Raw genomic sequence first — 15000 nt, 5'->3', positions numbered from 1 at the left:
TATTTGTACTGTACAGACAAGCCGCATCACTGCTGTACTTATAATATGATATGGATAGGATGCGATGCGATGTGATACGATAAGATATTATAAGATACTATAAGATACGATGCGATACGATGCGATATGATACGATACGATGCGATAAGATGCGATACGATACGATACGATAAGATACGATAAGATACGATAAGATACTATAAGATACTGTAAGATACGATAAGATAAGATACGATACGATGCGATATGATGCAATAAGATACGATAAGATACGTTAAGATACGATAAGATACTAGAAGATACGATAAGATACTGTAAGATACGATAAGATAAGATACGATGCGATACGATGCAATAAGATACGATAAGATACGATAAGATACGATAAGATACTATAAGATACGATAAGATGCGATAAGATACTACAAGATACGATAAGATACTATAAGATACGATAAGATACGATAAGATACGATAAGATACTATAAGATACGATAAGATGCGATAAGATACTACAAGATACGATAAGATACGATAAGATGCGATAAGATACTACAAGATACGATAAGATACGATAAGATACGATAAGATACAATAAGATACTATAAGATACGATAAGATACTATAAGATACGATAAGATACGATAAGATACTATAAGATACGATAAGATGCGATAAGATACTACAAGATACGATAAGATACTATAAGATACGATAAGATACGATAAGATACAATATAATTTAATAGTATAGTATAATCATAATCAAAGTAAAAAAATGGCGTCTTGGGTATTATCGCAAAGGTATATTCATACTGCACATGTAATAAGGGCAAATTAGAATATCCATAGCTGCCAATGGACATCCAGATAAACACAAATATAAAGTATAATAATTATATAACGCAAGGCATAAAAATGCAGGAAGACAATGTAATCTCCTTTAAGAACTGGGGTTTGTGCGTTCAAAGAAAATCTGTAAAATCCCATCATGTATCTCGGGAGCCTGAAGGGAAAACGAATCCCCCGCAATTATATTTCAACTGTGAACTGGGCGGATGGCGGCGAGGCAGAGGGTCAAGCCGGCTGCAAACAGAGTGGGAGGGAGGAAGATATGCAAATGAGTCTGAACCGGCAGATGGAGAAAGAGGAAGATTACTCATCTCTCTCTCGGAGGCGGAGGAGCCGACCCGCTGCAGCTATATCCATAAATAAATCCATAAGTTACATCTGCTGTTTATTTCTGCTGCTGGTGATCATTTCTCACCCGGACACACACTTACACACACTTACACACACTTACACACCTCGTCCTAACATGTAGGTGCTGAGTATCACCAAAAACAACCAGTCAGTCACACATGATCTCTTATTCCTGATGATGAACAAAGGAACAAAGAAAGTCTGAACAGAACTTGCAGTTTATTTAGGTGTGACCAAGTCAACTTTGCTCGAGCACAAGTCTCAAGTCAAGTCTCAAGTCTAAATGTAGATTACCAAGTCAAGTCCACGTCATTAATGTCAAGTCTCAAGTCTTCTCTTCATGCATCAAGTCGAGTCTCAAGCAGTTTAGATTGTGACTTGAGTCTGACCTCTGTGAGCAACCAATAGAGAGCAGTGTAAGTTCCCGAGCCACAGCGCAAGTTCCCCTAAAATGATGATGATGTCAGAGAGAGAAGAAGAGCTGGAGAAAAGAAATCTGAAATAAGAGCAGAGGAGAAAAGTAGAAGGTATTTTCCACTTCAAGATAAGAGCAGATTAGAGCGAAGAGTCGAGGAGGAGGAAGATACAGGAGAGAGGAGAGGATTTACTAGTGGGAGGAGGTGGGGGTGAATTGAAGCTGCTGAGATTTTTACAAATATACAATATCTTATAATTTGATCATTTTCATGCCAAAAAAGTAAAAGAAATTACAAGTTTTCCCCCAGAACTGCATTCTTGTCAGGGTGGAAAAGCCTCTGAAACAGCATTTACATCCACTGAGACTAAATTACACTAAATGACACTAAAACTCTCCACTGAAACCCCGTTATTATTAATAACAACAACACAGAATGCGTAATCTTTTGCATCAGGACCGAACAACATTATTATTCTACACTTTTCCCTTCTTTTTTCCAAGACCTTTCGGAGATTATTCCCTTCTTTTCTCAGACTCTGAAAGACTTCTCAGACCGGCGTGTGAACCCGTGAGACCGGCAGAAGCATTTCATCTCCACTCTCTGCTCTTCGACCTCCAACAGCTTTCAGAAGCGGTTTCATCGCCACATGAGACCAGAACCTCCAGACTGCGTTCGTGTCCTCAGCCTTCGAGCCGTGACCTCCGACCCCCGCATCGACCTCATCCACCGTGTTTTTCTTCTCAACTCGCTTTCTTCCTCTGAAACCCATTTCTCTCCGATTCTTTCAACAGGCGCTTTCATGTCCTAGATACTGTGTGTGCTAATTTCAAATAAAGACTTTTTACACTGCAAAAAAAATCCATCTTAAGTCATTTTGTCTATTACTGAGTCCTAAAACTGTAATTTTCTTAAAATAAGTGAAACAATCTGCCAATGAGGTTTGATAATTTCACTTGTTTCCAATGCAAATCAACTTGTTTGAAGAATTTAGTAGAATCAAGAGTCATTTTCTTGACAGCAGTGCAGTGATCTGCCTTATTCTGACTGGTTTCAACAGGCTGACACTCTGTTCTAGAAATTCCTGAAACAAGTGAAGCTGCATTGGAAACAAGTGGAGTTATCTCTCCTCACTGCAGAATGTTTCTCTTGTCTTGAAGGGTAATTTCGGTATTTTTCAACCTGGACTCTATTTTCCCGTCTTTTTGTGTCTAAGTGACTAAAGGGGACAACAATTTTTGAAATTGGTCCAGTATTGAGCGAGATCGCTTCAGCCGGCAGCCGCGAAACGAGCTGCAATGTAATCCGACGGGGCAAATCACACCATGAAACGTTTTTCTTTACCTTTCGCTTGATCCGGTCTGTGTGCAACTTCCTGCAACAACTCAACTCTCGCGAGACTTGAGCGAGACTTGGTTACACACAGACCGGATCAAGCGAAAGGTAAAGAAAAAGGTTTCATTTCTCTGTAGTATTTGTATCTCTGTATTTTCACTTATAATAACAATCTGAGCCTGTCCGTGGCAAAAAAGGTTGTTGTTGTTGTCCCCTTTAGTCACTTAGACACAAAAAGATGGGAAAATAGGGTCCAGGTTGAAAAATACCGAAGTTACCCTTTAAGAAAAATAAGATTTGACGGCTGAATATGAGATTAAATGACTCGTTAAGATGGGCATTTTTTGCAGTGTAACTTTATTCTCCTCTGAGCAAGAGAGCCTGAAGAAAAGCTTTTCACTTCATTCACTTTACTCACTTTATGCACTGACTTCACTCTATTCTTACTCTACTCCCTTCAGCTCAGTTTCTTTCCTCTCCCCTCAGTCGTAGCTTCATCTCCACTCTCTGCTCTTCCTCCTCCTCCAGCTCTCAGACTCCTCTCTCATCGCCACATCAGACCAAAACCTCCCGACTGCGTTCATGACCGCAGCGTCGAGCCGTGACCTCTGACCCCCGCATCGACCTCATCCACCGTGTGTTTCCCGCCTGTGGAACCCGCGCCCGGACCCGTCTCTGTGGGTCTTGGTTCCTCCACACAGTCAGCTGCTGCCTGCAGGTTACAGACCGGACGCTCACACAAGTGATCGATAACTGCTTATAGTGGAGGCACGCGCACTCACACACACACACACACACACACTCACGCACACACACTCACTCACACACACACACACCGAGTATCGAGCGAATCCCGTCGGTACAACAGACTCCTGAAATTTGTTAAAACATTTGGTGCCAAAGTTCAGTAGTTTAATGGTTAATTTTACATCGTCCATCATCCAATCACATCGCTGCCCTTTTACTAAAGTGACTGCTGATTGGCTCGCTAGCTAACCACTGTGCCACAAGGCAGGAAAAACAAAACTCCTCCCAGCTTTCTTCCATCCCCTCTTTCTCTCTCTCCTGTGTCTATTTCTTTATGTCTCTTGCCCTCAAACTCGTCAAATCTCTCCCTCTCTCTCTTTCCCTCTCTCATATTCTCTCCATCTTTGTCCAGACATAGCCATAGCCAGTCCATAGCTGCTCTCCCTCCATGTCAACTGTTCTTTATCCCTCCTTCCTGCTGTTCTCTCTATCTAAGGAGAGAGAGAGAGGGAGAGAGGGAAAGGAGAGAGGAAGGGTTAGACAAAAAGAGCGAGGGAGGGAGGGAAGGAAGGATGGGAGAGACATGGGGACAGAGGTAGAGAGAGGCAGAGAGAGAGCGGTAGAGAGAGAGAAAAAAGAGAGAGAAATGGAGAGGAAAGAAGGATTGGTAGGAAAGAGAGAGAGAGAGAGAGAGAGAGAGAGAGAAAGGTGAGGAAAGGAAAGAGTGAAAAGAAAGAAGGAGAGAGAAGAGAGAAAAGGGGGGGAGATCAAAGTATTGGAGGCTGAAGAGAGAGAGAGAGCAGGAGGATGAGCAAGAAAGAGGTATACAAGAAAATAAAGAAAAGAGAGAGAAAGAAAGAGAACGGAAACAGAAAGACAAAGAGACGGGGAGAGAGAGAGAGGAAAAGAAAGAAAGAAAGAAAGACAGAAGAGAACGGGGGAGGAAAAGAAGGAGAAGATAGAAGAGAAAGAAAGGAGGGAAAAAAGGAGAGAGGAGAGCAGAGATAACAGCCTCGTTTTACCAGCATGACGTCAATCCAGCCCTCCTCCTCCTCTTCCTCCTCTTCCTCCTCCCTCTGTTAACCCCAATCCCTGCTATTTTTAGCCTGAAGACGCCCCCCCCCCCCTCCACCCCTCTCTCTCCACCCCCACACCCCCGCTGCTGGAGGAGCGCTTGTTTCGACGCCGCGCCACACCTTGCAGACAGGAGGCACCGCGAGCGCTCCGTCCAGAGAGAGCTGAGGCAGAGCAGGAGCAGCGATTTTGTTTGAGTGGTTAAATTTAATTTTATTTCATTTTCAGAAATACATCCTTCCGTTTCAGTCTAACTCCAGGAAACGCATCACAGCTGGACTCGCTCCTGATTGGCTTCCTCACTAAAGAATGACTGAAATCCGTCCAATCAGGGTCCAGTTTGCAGCATCTGAACTGAAAGCCTCCACTCAGCGGGTTAACCTCATTTGAATAAGAGGAGCCGCTGCTGTCGGCCAATCAGGGTCCAGTATTCACATTCATTCAGTTTCACTCATTCAACTTTTAAAGCTGCAATAAGCGGAATTTTCTGACCACTAGAGGGCGACAGAAACTGCAACACATTTGTACTATAAATAACACACAGCAAAGCCACTGCACTACGGAGGCCCCTAAGGACAAACCTAGCAAAGCAGCTTGCATAAAGGCTAACAGCTAAGCTAACCGTACTTGCTCAGAAGTGTCACCGATTACCAGTCTCACTTTGACAGATCTTTCTCCTGCTGAAGGTCACATGTCCCACAATGACAAGTGAAGAGGCAGGTAGCAAGTTTACTAGTTCAACAAGTTCACTAGTTTAACAAGTTTACTAGTTTAACAAGTTCACGAGCTTAACAAGTTTACTAGCTTAACAAGTTTACTAGCTTAACAAGTTTACTAGTTTACTAGCTTAACAAGTTTACTAGCTTAACAAGTTCACTAGTTTAACAAGTTTACTAGTTTAACAAGTTTACTAGTTCAACAAGTTCACTAGTTTAACAAGTTTACTAGTTTAACAAGTTTACTAGTTCAACAAGTTTACTAGTTCAACAAGTTTACTAGCTTAACAAGTTTACTAGCTTAACAAGTTCACGAGCTTAACAAGTTTACTAGTTTACTAGCTTAACAAGTTTACTAGCTTAACAAGTTTACTAGTTTAACAAGTTTACTAGTTTACTAGCTTAACAAGTTTACTAGCTTAACAAGTTTACTAGCTTAACAAGTTTACTAGTTTAACACGTTTACTAGTTCAACAAGTTTACTAGTTTAACAAGTTTACTAGTTTAACAAGTTTACCAGTTCAACAAGTTTACTAGTTTAACAAGTTTACCAGTTTAACAAGTTTACCAGTTCAACAAGTTCACTAGTTTAACAAGTTTACCAGTTCAACAAGTTTACTAGTTTAACAAGTTTACTAGTTCAACAAGTTTACTAGCTTAACAAGTTTACTAGTTTAACAAGTTTACTAGTTTAACAAGTTTACCAGTTCAACAAGTTCACTAGTTTAACAAGTTTACTAGTTTAACAAGTTTACTAGTTTAACAAGTTTACTCGCTCGCTTCATCGATTCCACCATTACGAGAATGTTTTTCAGGGACGGGAGGGGGAGAGCGCCGCTTTTAAACAGCGAGGGAGGAGACAAGCTAGTTTTAAAAAATGAAAAGCTGCTGAATGGAGCGGGAGGAGCTTCGTTCAGGAGTGAAGTCTGACAACAAGCTTTAGAAAAGAGGAGAAAACAGCAACACAGCTGTGTGGATATTGGTTTATATCATTATGTCTCAAGGAAATCTCCACGTAGCACACAAGGTCTGAAATCACTTATTGCAGGTTTAACTAAACTACATTTATCTGAAGAATATTATTCTGATCCTCAGACAGAGGAGATCTGAAAACTAAATCATGAAAACTGAATATGGAACCTTTACGACCAGCCTCACTTCTGTCAGGTTCAGTGACTTCCTATTCCACCTCAGTTTTCAGACGCCCCATCACACACACACACACACACACACACACGTCACAGATGTAAAACAGGCTGCACAGTTCAGCAGTGTAGAGAGGAGGAGGCGAGAGACTGATCCTGGTTCAGTGTGTCGCCTGCAGACGCTGCCATGCCTCCCAACGACCAGTAGGGGCAGACAGGCGAACCGAGGGTGAGTGAGTGAGTGAGTGAATGAATGAATGAATGAATGAATGAATGAATATGTGAGTGATTTCCCTTCTGGATCCATGAGGAGCTTCACATCTAAAAAACACCTGAACACTATTTCTTAATCTATTTATTTTCATGTAAACTTGTTTTATCTGACATTTCTCTGTGGTTTTGTTTTATCTTCTCATCACCTTTTGTTTTGACCTGTTTGTGTGAAGCACTTTGTAACAATTGTTTCAAAAAATGAATAAAATATTATTATTATTATTGTTGTTGTTGTTATTACAGCTTGCACCTGAGCCAGCTTCATGGCGCTGAGCGGCCTGCAGATGGCGCATGTTGCCAACATGTCAGAGGTCACGGCTGCAGGACTCAACAGGCTCCTGCTGAACACTAAACTTAACCCTGTTATATCTACAGCCCGGGACTGACCGCTGCAAGAGAACCACACTGGAAATAAGTTCTGGAAACTTTACGCATTATCCTTGATGATTTTAATTAATGCATGACTGATGATGCCTGTGCATTATTTTTGATTATCAAATAAACAAACAAACAAACCACAGCTGTTTACTGTTCCACTGCTTTTTAAAATGAATATTCTGCTTTTATTTTGACTATCAAAGCACTTTGTAAACTCTGTTTTAAAGGTGCTATATAAATAATAAAGTTAGTATTATTATTATGAAGGGCCTCTTGACAAATGGTTATTGAGCAATGTGAGAGTGTTATTCATTCAGATAGTCCAGGGACCTGTGTGTGTGTGTGTGTGTGTGTGTGTGTGTGTGTGTGTGTGTGTGCACGTGCACGCACCCCTGTATAACAGTGTACATGTTGCTTTGGCATACTGTCTTGGCATGTACATGCTGCTTTCATCCTTGCATGTTTGTTTCTCTCAGTGTATTGTGTGTGTGTGTGTGTGTGTGTGTGCGAGCGCGTGAGTGTGAATGCGTGTTTGTGTGTGCTTGCATTCTTGGGTATGTGTGTGTGTGTGTGTGTGTGTTCCTGCATATGCGGTGCACTCACTGTCTCGGCATGTACATGCTGCTTTCATCCTTGCATGTTTGTTTCTCTCAGTGTATTATGTGTGTGTGTGTGTGCGTGTGTGTGTGTGTGTGTGGCAGACGGCCCGTGTCGGGTGTTTGACCTGAGATGAGAGCTGACTGGGTGTCAGCAGGACGGACGGGAGGCATCGCTGCAAGAAACAAAGGATTGTGGGATTGTCCAGATGGGGCGACTCACTGTGGAAACAGACTGCAGTCTGATACAGCTGGACACACACACACACACACACACACACACACACACACAGACATGCAAATCAGACACACAGGGACTCAAACACACTGAGACAGTCTCATGCAGACAGACACAAACACACACACACACACACACTAAATGGCCCATTCTCACAATTTTACGAATAATAAAATTGGTTCCTCTGTCCAAGCCTCCTACTTTTCTCTTAAGCCTATTTTTTTTCCTCCTTCAGCTAAATACAAGGCTGCAGTGAACATATTGTTCTCCAGTAGAAGTCCTGTTAGTTTGTCAAAATTAGACTTTAGTAGTAGAAGTAAAATTACTGCTGTGAAAATCTACTGAAGTAAAAGTAAAAGGTAACTCATCTAAAATGCAGAGTAAAGTTACTGAGCTGCATGCACATCAACGCAGAAGTATAAAAACTTAAATGTAAGCGCATTGTTTACACTTGCGCTTTACATAACGTTTATATTATAAAATGCGCTTTATCCTCAATGATTTTAATTAATGCATGACTGATGGCTATGCATTATTTTTGATTATCAAACAAACAAACAAACAAAACCCGATTGATTCAACACAGTTACAGCTGGCCTTCTGATACGATGCTTATGTAGAGACAACATTTGAACTGTTGCATGAGATTTAAACACTTCAGTCAAAACGTACTTAAAGGAAAAGTATTAACTTTGAAAAACACAAAAGTACATAATTCATTACTTCCATCTTCGCTGAGGTAATATGATACTTCCATCCTCAGCTGCTGGTTTTGGACAATATACATATATACATACATATATGCAAAAATATGCAAAGATAAAAATGGAGAAGAATTGCTTTCATTTCTAATGTTGCACAATCTCTCCTGTCTGCAGCTCTCATAGAAACAAGCAATAGAGATTCTTCATTTAAAACTTTCCTACCGCTGCTGATTGTGTTAAGCTGGTAAAGAAGAGATTTCCCTCTGTGACAGAGAGGGAGAGAGAGAGAGAGAGAGAGAGAGAGAGAGAGAGAGAGATGGAGAGAGAGAGAGAGAGAGAGAGTGAAGGAGGAGGGAAACTCTGGCTGGGACTGAATAAACCTTGGCAAGATAAAGAGAAGATGGAAAGAAAGACAGAAGACAGAGGAGAGAGAGAGAGAGGAAGAGGAAGAGAGACTCCGGCTACAATAAGCAGATTGCCTTAATTGGCAAAAGACAAAATGCGATGAAGACGTCCAGTTTAAAAAAATAAATAAAGCGGCTCGGCGTTGCGAGGCTCGAGGGCCGATTAGCAGTAAGCGGCGAGCCGGAGCCGCCGGAAAGACGGAGCGCTAATGACTAAGCTGTGTGAGGTCAGCACAGGGCCCGTCGTCAGCAGGAAGGAGAAGAAGAAGAAGAAGAAGAAGAAGAAAAGACGGAGAGCTTAAACAAATTGGCTGAAAAAGCTTTGAGGCGAAAAAAAGAAAGCAGTGAAAGTCAGTGGTGGAGAGGTGGAGAGGTGGAGGGGAAATGATTAGATGTAGCTGTGTTTCTGAAAAGCTGCTGCAGGACGTCCTGCAGCCACAGGGTGGAGCTCACTGGTGACGCAGCACTGAGACCAGCGCTCCTCACTGACCAACATTATTACTGCACACAGAGAAATAAAGGTATGAGCTGGAACCCAAAATGGAGTGATGCCATAGAAGAACCATTTCTGGTCCCACTTTTCGACCAAGGCAGCTCGAGGGCCGGTTCGGAGCCGGTGCCTAATCTCGAACCAGTTCTTCGCATTTCGACAGCCAAAGAACCGGCTCTCGGCCAGGAAAACTGGTTCCAGAGTGGCACCAACACTTTGCTGGTCTAGAATAAAGAACCACTTACGTCAGGGGCTGGGGGCGGGATTATCATGACCAACCAAAACCAACAAGACCAAGAAGACCGCCATTGTTAAAAAACCAGAGCTTCATGGACATGGACATGGACGTGAAATCTAAGCAGCAGTGGTCCGTGGAGACGACAAACTGTCTCCTTGCATTGCGGTCCTCCACAGACTTGTAAACAACACCTCAACACTTGTAAAGAGACGTAGTCCGCCATTTTGGTTGTAGAAGTTGGCGCTAGTGTTGCTGGGAAAGCGGAGACGTAGCCAGCTCTAGCCCGTGGAAAAGCAAACCGGTAGAAGGTTCGCAAGTTGAACCAACTGCAAACCGGCACCAGCACCAGCACTAGGTTCCAGTTGGTGGAAAGGGGGTAAGAACCTTTCAAGAACCACATGCGGTTCTTTGGGATCTTTGGGTTCTTAATTGTTAGTTATTAGATGGTGGGTGATGACATAAATGTGGAAAACAACCAAACCCCTCCATAGTATATATATATATATTGCGCGATTGCAAATGAGGCCGATAAACAAAAACACAATGCGGGAGTCTGAGCAAAGGAGTGCAGAGATGGTTCTTTAAAGCAGTGGTTCTCAACGTGGGGTCCGGGGACCACCAGGGGTCCTTGAGGGGGTTCCAGGGGGTCCCCCAGCGAATTGATAAATTGTTAAACTTCAGCATTATTTAATTTACAAGAAGTTAACACAGTTAGAGAACGTAGAAGAATGACTGTTCTGATCATAGTTTCTCTGTTATCTCTCTACCTACAATACAGACAGTCATGGGATTCTGGACAAAATCAAATCTAACAATAAAAATATTCTCAGATTTGGGTTCAAGAGAAAAAAAATCTCTTCAGATGGGAGTCTGTGGCTCTAATGTGGACTAAATTAGGGTCCTTGAAATGAAAAAGGTTGAGAATCACCGCTTTAAAGAACCTTGGTCTGAAAGGTTCTTCGCCTGCTGTCAGACAGGATCATCTTTTCACTCTCCTCGCACTGATTTTTCCACCGCTGGTTCCGGGTTTCAAACTGCCAACCTCAGAGGCTGATGGAACAATTTTAATACATTTCCCCATGCTCAAACGTCTTATTACAATTCAACCTATTTGGAAACTGGGACTCTGACACAAGGCTCTGTAAAGAAAGCAACAGTCAGACGCTCGGCCTCTGTGAGAAGGTTTCCAACATTTCATTTTCCTAACAAGGTTTTTTTTCTTGGGAGTTTTTCCTTGTATGCACTGAGGGTCTAAGGCTGCTGGAGCCAGTGGGTTAGGATCTGTAGAACAGGTGGCTGTTAGTCTTGATAAAATCAGTTTGTGTGTCTTGCTCTTCCTGATGTTTGTCCTATATCATTCTGCTCTATGGTTGATTGCTGATCAGTTAGATCTGGTTTAGTTGATGCGTATCCCAAACAGCTGACAGAGTCCTGCTGCAGGACGCTCAGCAGGAGACCTCTGACGACAGTTCAGTCTCTGACCAGCAGGTATCACACTGCCACATGTCATGAGATGAGATGGAACTTCAAACTCAGAAAGTGAGGTGTAGACTTTGAACGTTTTCTCAAAAAGTCGTGGTTGAAATCACATCAATCAAAGTATCCTTGGTTTCTGGGGAGGTTCTCTGGAGAATTCATTAGCAGCAGCAATCAGAGGCCAAAAGCTCCTGAATTAGAGCAGGACGCAGGCTCCTCCCCTAAACAGCCCGAGTCTACATTACCATCAATTAAAACAGAAACGCTGAAAAACAATCTTATTTCAAAGATTAACAACTGCTGCATCATCCTAACGACTACGCTAAGCAAATGAAAGCAGCAGGAGCAGCTACTGCTTCACTGACAGAAGTCTGACTGTCAACAGACTTCCATCAGCTCAGATCAGACCGACACACACTTCACACTGCCTCAGCCTCTCCACGGCTCGATCAATACATTTTAAAGCTGCAGGAGGGAAGATGATGAAAGCAGCTGATGAGCCACAGATTCGCCCTGTTTACCAAAATGAAATTCTGCCGCCTGGTTCGGTCGCTGGCAGGACATTTTTAGGGGCAAAAAAACCCAAAATTTCTCCTAAACAGAACCAAGAGAGAGAGAGAGAGAGCTCCAACTGAACTCACCACCGACGGCTGAAACTTCTGTGTAATTTTTTTTTTAGCATTTTACATTATGGTACACAGATTACAGGGTAATAACTGTGTAAAATATCAAGCCTGACTTTACTTGGCAGTCCAGTTCCCACGGTGTTACCTAATACTTCATAACAACCTCATCCGTAAGAGAGAAGGAAAGGATTATTACATAGGAATAATTCAGTAATGATTGCACAACTTACTACATTAATGTAGTACTCTTATCATGCTAATAATTACTCATTATTACTAGAAATTACCAGCATTTAACCAATAAATGACATCCTGCTTCCAGACTCCTGAGTCTCTGTTTCCCTCGTCAACTGCTTGTTCTCGCTCAGAGAAACAATCGAGCCAATCAGAGCCTTTGTGGGCGGGACTTAAGTTTGAACCGCTCGTGCGACGGTTTCTCATTGGCATTTCGGCAGAATAGATTTGTTGAAATCTCCTCCTTAACCTACTGTCTTTACAAAAGCAATATTTTTGTCAAAACTGTCAAAACATTCTTGGTAAAGTTGGTAATACTCTGACTAACCATGCATGTTCCAGCCAGTCTCTCCCAGCCAGTCTCTCCCAGCCAGTCTCTCCCAGCCAGTCTCTCCCAGCCAGTCTCTCCCACCCAGTCTCTCCCAGCCAGTCTCTTCCAGCCAGTCTCTCCCAGCCAGTCTCTCCCACCCAGTCTCTCCAGCCAGTCTCTCCCAGCCAGTCTCTCCCAAAAACTACAAATCCCTTCAGCTTCTCTCCTCAGCTCTTCTGCTCTGATGTTTTCCCTTTCTCTCTTCTCTCTGCACTTTATCATTCCCGGATAACAGAAAAGCTTTGAATATTGTCGGGCCGTTAGTGGCTCCGCCCCTTCGACTTCTTGTTATCGACGGCCTCTAATGTCAGTTATCTGGAGCTGGAGCTCACTCTGCTGCACTCAGTGTAAATCACTGCGGATGGAAGTGTCAGCCGAACGCCTAAAACCTACGATGTAATGGACTTATCTGCAAAGGCTGTAGAAGGAATAAAGACAAGAATACTTTGCTTTTTTTCCCCTTGATGTCAATGCATTTTTCTAAATTATACACCGGGGTTTTCACAAGTTTCATGAAAGTCACTCAGCACATAAAGGAGTGTGTCAGATTTCAATTAAGTAAGAAAAAAAAAACAGCACCACTCTAGTTTTTGCTTTGTTTCTTAGCATATATATACACAGAATTAAATGCTGCTTCTCTTTACATCTCAGTTTGTATGGTGTTATTATGGGTTCAGTGTCTTTACTTATTAATATATTCATTCATTTTATTTTCTATTCTTTTTTAAATTTGTGTTTGTTCTGCTTTGAGATTTCAATTATGTCGCCTGCAATTTACTCTTAATTATAATTTTTGTTTTCGCCCCGTTCCATCTGTCTCTCTGTTAACTCCAAAAAGTTCTGAACGGATTTGCATGAAACTTTGTGGAAAGTTTGGTAACGAGGCGAGGGAGAGCTGATGAACTTTTCACACCGATTGGGCAAAAGAGGGGGCGTGGCTTCGCATAAAAAGGCATATATAACGTACGAACGGATTCACACAACACCATGAAACTTTGTGGCCAATCAGCAGACAGAAGAAGAGGCAAACCTTCCATTATTGGAGTTATTGGGTTGATGAAATTATTAACTTTTGGTGAAAATCCGACATGTGGAACTGGCATATACAGTATTGACAATTGATTCTTGTCTTTATTCTTTTTGCAAATATCTGATGTTATAGTCAAGGTAGCTGGATGCCTCACATGGAAAAATACAAAACGAAAAAAACTTGACAACACTGACAAGTCGTTGCTGGAACTATAAAGCTCTCACAATTAATTTTGCGGCGAAACACACAATAAATCCCACACACACACACGAGGGGAGCGGCGTGCCATCTCTGAACGACTCGCACCGCGCAGAGTGAATGTGTGAGGAGATTTAAATGTGTGTGTGTGTGAGTGTGTGTGTGTGCTCTCACATCAGCCGGAGTGCACACGAGCATTAAAGCGAGGGTGAGAAGAATGAGTCCAATATCTCCCCAGTCTGGTGCAGAAAAGGCTCCTGGGAGCCGCAGTGCTCACACTGATAATGACTCCTCAGCTAAAATGGCCCCCAGTGGCGCCGACATCTTCCCTCGCTCTGTCGCTCTCTCTCTCTCTCTCTCTCTCTCTCACACACACACACACACTCATCCTCACTTATATTCCTTCTCTCTCCCTCTTTCCTCCAGTTTTGATTCAATATCATTAATGCAGCTATTACTATTACTACTATTACTGCTGCGACTGATACTTCTATCACTACTTTCACCGGGTTTTCACACCCCGGCCTCCCCCATGACCACTGAGCTCATTTAATTTCCTCTGTGTGTTGGGAGAGCAGCATACCTCCATCTGAGATGAAGTGTGTGTGTTGTGTGTGTGTGTGTGTGTGTGAAAGAGAGAGAGAGAGAGAGAGAGAGAGAGAGAGTGAGTGTTTGAGTGTGCATGACAGAGAAAGACAGTGAAGGAGAGAAATAGCGAGTGCATGTGTGTGGGAAGAAAGTGAGAAAGAGTGTGTGTGTGTGTGTGTGAGTGTGTGTATGAGAGAAAGAGTGACTCTGTATTACATGTGTGTCTGTTTGAATGTGTATTTACTTGTCTATCTGTGTGTGTGTGTGTGTGTGTAAGTGTGTGTGTTGCATGTGCCGTTATTGGACGACAGGTTTATCTGCTCTCATGTCACCTCTGTGTGTGTGTGTGTGTGTGTGTGTGTGTGTGTGTGTGTGTGTGTGTGTGTGTGATGAGTCCAACATGTAATAAAGCTGGATATGAGTCTGCTCTCTGGACGCTGCAGTTCGCTCTGCTGGGTGGAAACGTCAGTTGTGTCAGTTGTGTAAAAACAGATCGTCTTATTGGTCGCATAATAAAATAAA

At 42.6% G+C, this 15000-nt stretch overlaps 1 protein-coding gene across 1 annotated transcript in view; it reads right to left on the bottom strand.

Moving 5' to 3' along the window:
• Window positions 1-10356, bottom strand: part of LOC139907860 (protein EFR3 homolog A-like) — a 55541-nt gene extending 45185 nt beyond the window's left edge. The window contains exons 1-4 of the mRNA XM_078287577.1: window positions 10284-10356; window positions 9807-9942; window positions 7159-7297; window positions 3541-3665 (exon numbers count right to left, since the gene is read on the bottom strand). Coding sequence (XP_078143703.1) covers window positions 3541-3665; window positions 7159-7297; window positions 9807-9942; window positions 10284-10356 — 473 coding nt within the window. The remainder of the gene's footprint in view (window positions 1-3540; window positions 3666-7158; window positions 7298-9806; window positions 9943-10283) is intronic.
• Window positions 10357-15000: the final 4644 nt, after the last annotated feature.

This window comes from Centroberyx gerrardi, chromosome 13 (assembly GCF_048128805.1).
Source record: "Centroberyx gerrardi isolate f3 chromosome 13, fCenGer3.hap1.cur.20231027, whole genome shotgun sequence".
In the NCBI taxonomy this organism is placed as follows: domain Eukaryota; kingdom Metazoa; phylum Chordata; class Actinopteri; order Beryciformes; family Berycidae; genus Centroberyx; species Centroberyx gerrardi.
This window is presented reverse-complemented; position numbering and strand designations above follow the sequence as displayed.